At 41.6% G+C, this 4,332-nt stretch overlaps 1 protein-coding gene across 1 annotated transcript in view; it reads right to left on the reverse strand.

Annotated features, from left to right (window-relative positions):
- Nucleotides 1-699: 699 nt before the first annotated feature.
- si:cabz01090165.1 (leucine-rich repeat and fibronectin type III domain-containing protein 1-like protein) overlaps nucleotides 700-4,332 on the reverse strand; it is a gene marked incomplete at both ends in the record, with an annotated part of 9,218 nt that continues 5,585 nt past the window's right edge. Inside the window, 3 exon segments of the mRNA XM_014000335.1 lie at nucleotides 700-1,010; nucleotides 1,100-1,312; nucleotides 3,525-3,765. Coding sequence (XP_013855789.1) covers nucleotides 700-1,010; nucleotides 1,100-1,312; nucleotides 3,525-3,765 — 765 coding nt within the window.

The raw sequence follows: 4,332 nt of genomic DNA on the forward strand, positions 1-4,332 counted from the left end.
GAATAAAGTCAGAATATTATGAGAATAAAATCATAATATTAAGAGAATAAAGTCAGAATATTACAATAATAAAATTGTAATATTATGAGATAAAGTCAGAATATAACAAGAATAAAGTGATAATGATAAGAGAATAAAGTTGTAATATTACAAGAATAAAGTTGTTATATTATGAGAATAAAGTGGTGATATTACGAGAATAAATTCATAATATTATGAGAATAAAGTCAGATTATTATGCGAATAAAATTGTAATAATGCGAGAATAAAGTCAGAATATTACAAGAACAAAGTCAGAATTTTACAAGAATAAAATTGTAATTTCTGAGAATAAAGTCATAATATTACGAGACTAAAGTGATAATAAGAAAATAAAGTTGTTATATTATGATAATAAAATTCTAATATTATGATAATAAAATCAGAATATTTTGAGAATAAAGTCAGAATATTACTAGAATAAAGTCAGAATATTAGGAGAATAAAATTCTAATATTATGAGAATAAAGTCATAATATTATGGCTTTAATCGTGTAATATGACTTTATTCTCACAAATAAAAAATAACAATCTTGTTGTGTGGTCCTAAAACTCCATCGTAAAAAAACATGATTTAATTTTAGTTTTAAACAAACTCTTGCTGCAGTTCCTGTTATGTTTGATATTTTTCCTGATAACTCCAGAGCCCACGCATCTTACCGGTATATGAGTATATCATCTGTAGAACTGTTGTACTGGATCTGGTACATGCGGACTCCTGGGATGTGGTTCTGAGGAGGCCATCTGATGGTGGCGGAGTTGGACGTCAGGTCCGACACGCTGACCCTCTGCTGGTCGGACCTGGGGTGGACCCCGCTGACGTTGGATTTGATGGACGTCGGGATGTCCGAAGGCCCCGGGTCCAGGTCCAGTTTGGGGTCGAAGTGAGGGGAGGGGTTGACGACCAGCTCGACGGGGGCGGTGGCCTCGCCGGCTGCGTTAGACGCTATGCAGGTGAACTTTCCAGAATCCTTTAAAACAAAAGTTGTTGCCAGATGTAAAGTTGTAACGATTATTTGAGCTGTTTCGTTCGGTTCGTATCAGTGGATTTATTAAACACCTTGACGGAGGCCTTCAGGATGTCGAGAGAACCGTTTTCATAGCAGATGGTTCTGGAGGTGTTTCCAATCAGCTTCCCGTCAGGACTGACCCAGTGGGTGGAAGGTTCAGGATCCCCGATGGATTTGCAGCGCAGGCTGACCTCCTGACCCTCCATCACAAACATCTTGGAGGTGTGACGAGTTATCATCGGGGGTTCACAAACAAACTCTTCCTGTTACAGCAGAAAGGGAAAAAAAACGGTCATTAACCTCACTTTTATTCATAAAAACGTAAATGAAAGAAATAGAACCATAAATATGAAACAGAGTMGATTTAAATGGATTTTCAGACACAGAAACAGTTTCTTCTCATTGAGCTCTGAATAAATCCACTGTTGTTCTTCCAACAAGTCGTTTCCACATGAGGATTAAGTGATCTTGGTTTTTCTTAGCCCTGGCATTATTTAACCCCCCCAGCCCCCTACCGGTACCTAAGCCTGTTCAAAGCCAGCCAAAGCCTTGGTGGAGTATTACCACGAGGCTGAGCAGGACCGTCTGAGTCTTATCAGGACTTCACTCCTCGTTCCTACCGCTCTGAGTCCAAAAAGCCTTTTCAGGCTCCTTCTTGGATCTTGTTTCCAGCAGAGCTGATCGCTGACCCGATGACTGATAAATCACTGCCTCTCACTCGTGTTCTGGAAACTCCAACCTGGTCCRGTGCAGCTCGGAGCAAACGGGCCGAGCCTAAAGAAGCTGCTCCCCGAGGCGAGACAGACAACATCCTCTTAAAGACGCTTCAACACGTGGACATTTTATGAACATTTCTTTGGAATTCATGAATATTATTTAAATAAAATATTCACTAAAGTAAGAAATGATGATGAAAGTGAGGCTCAAATGTCCCTGCTGTCTGGATCAAACCTAATCCTCTTCTTCCTCTCTGCCTCTGCAAAGGACACCTCCATATATTAACCCAAGTGAAGCAAAGGTTTGTAGCACAACATCCTCTTTAAGATAAGACCAATTAATCCCATGTTTATCTCACAGGGCTCCTCCACGCTGCTGCTGTGACGGTCTGCAGAGCCCTCCTCCTCCTCCTCCTSCTCCTCCTCCTCAAACAGCTCCTGCAGGTCCACTTCCTCAAGGTTTAGTTTCAGTTTTATTTTAATCGTTATAAAAGCATCAAGTTGCACAAATCTGACCCCAGTGTGTTGGTTGCTTCATGCTAACATACATGATTAAACAAACATACTTATAAAAACATTTATGAATTAAACACTAAACAGAACAAAGTTAAAGTTTGTGTTTAAAGTTGAGCTGCTTTTTTTTTTTTTACCAGTCTCCAGACACGTCTGATGAAACAAATAAACAAACATTTGTTGCGTTGACTGTGGGACGCTCTTCTAAAAAACCCAATAAACCTTCTGCTTAGATTGGTTAAGGCCACGCATCGAGCTGCAGCGCTTTTATTTTAGCCTCTTGTGGTTTAATTACCAACAGTGGCTCTGCTTTCATCTTTTGAGCCTCTGTTTTCACAGCAAAATGTGATTTTAGAGACACCTGCTCTGCTGGGAAATKCCACAAAGGCACTTTTTATTTGTCCGTTTGCTTTGGTCTGCAGCAACACAACTTCATACGGAGGAATAACTCAGTTTCTCCATAAAGTCTTTGAATATATGGACGTGCTGACAGAACTTTAAGCGATGTTAGGAAATGCGATGGGAGCCCTGACGGTTGTCACGTCTGCTGTGATGTCATCACATTCGCCACACGTTTTATTCGTCCTTGTTTCTCTGCACCGCTCGGGTAAACAGATGCTGAACATTTTCAGGTGGTTTCTGTTGACCGTTACTGCACCTCCACCTCCATACTGGGAGGAGCTGGTTGCTGCAGTGCATTCTGGGTAAACATTTGTCCCAGATGTTTTCTGGTTTTTCTCAGATGAAACCAGCTTACGTCCTGCTGCCTTGTTGTTTAGATGGGAGGTTTTCTGCTGCAACCCCTCCAAAACAAACCATGACCTTTGACCTGCTAACTGAGACCTGTAGACCTCACATCTCTGAGCATTGCACTGTCTGACCTTCGGGGTGAATCTGCCGTGATGTCCACTCCTGGGAATAACTTTTCTCTMTGTAAAATGAAAGACTTGAAAGAGTTGACCTTTGACCCTTTCCATATWAACGGGCAGCTTCTCTAAAGTCTTTCCTCCTGAACAGCAGATAAAAGCACAGCTGAGGCGGCCCATTGATGCTAATTTATTTTATCATCGTCTCCTGGTCGATGCTGATTCTCTTCTTTTTATTCAAAGCTGTATGCTGGACTTTCTCACTGCTTGAACATGTTTTATTTGAGTTTATATTAAATAAATACAGCTGTTCTTCAGGAAGTGACCCAATGAGAACAATAAAAACCCTAATTTCTCGACATGCGGCGACTTTAACGAACCTCTCGAATGGTCCAGAAGTATTTCCCAGCCAGGTCTCTGGGCGAGGCGCAGGTCTCCAGGTCGTCCTCTCTGGTCAGCCTGCGGAGCCACACCAGCTCACAGTTACAGTGCAGAGGGTTCCCGCCAAAACTCAGCACCAGCGCCGTGAGCGGGGAGCCCTTCATCTTGGCATACACCGGGATCCGAAGGAACAGCGGGTCCGGAGGGATTTTCTTCAGCTTGTTGGACGTCATGTCCAGTCTGGTGGACACAAAAACAAGAATTTTAGAACCTGTGCAGCTTTCATTTTAGTCCTGATCTGTCGGGTTAAAGAAAAATCCTGACTGGGACACATTTTCCTTTAAAACTGTGTGAAAATGGTAAAAACAAGACAGAAACTGCTGCAATGTTTTTAGGCCAACCCAAGTTAGATTTCATATTTCTTAATCATCAAACTACTGGGTGATTTAATACGGCAAAAAAGCGAAATGTCTTTAAGGCAGGGGCGGAGCTAAAGGGGTGGCCTGGTATCTGATTGGCCACCCCAGGTGCCTGACAAGTGGGGGTGGGGTTTGGATGTGGCATTTCAAATATGGGCATTAAATGAGAAACTGTGTTTTCTGCCCGCACATAACATATAGCACTTTGTGAAATTAGCATTAGCGGATATCTTAGTTGAGAGTAACATAAATATCAGCTCATTATTTTTTAACGCAGCTGATTTAGAGCCATTTGAAGTTAGCTGTGGAGACAATCTTTATATGTGACCCTTCACATCGAAATGAGGATTAAGTCTAAAAGTAATGTGGAGAAATACAGTGTTTTGAT

The sequence above is a fragment of the Austrofundulus limnaeus genome, unplaced genomic scaffold, assembly GCF_001266775.1.
Source record: "Austrofundulus limnaeus strain Quisiro unplaced genomic scaffold, Austrofundulus_limnaeus-1.0 Scaffold2948, whole genome shotgun sequence".
NCBI lineage: Eukaryota > Metazoa > Chordata > Actinopteri > Cyprinodontiformes > Rivulidae > Austrofundulus > Austrofundulus limnaeus.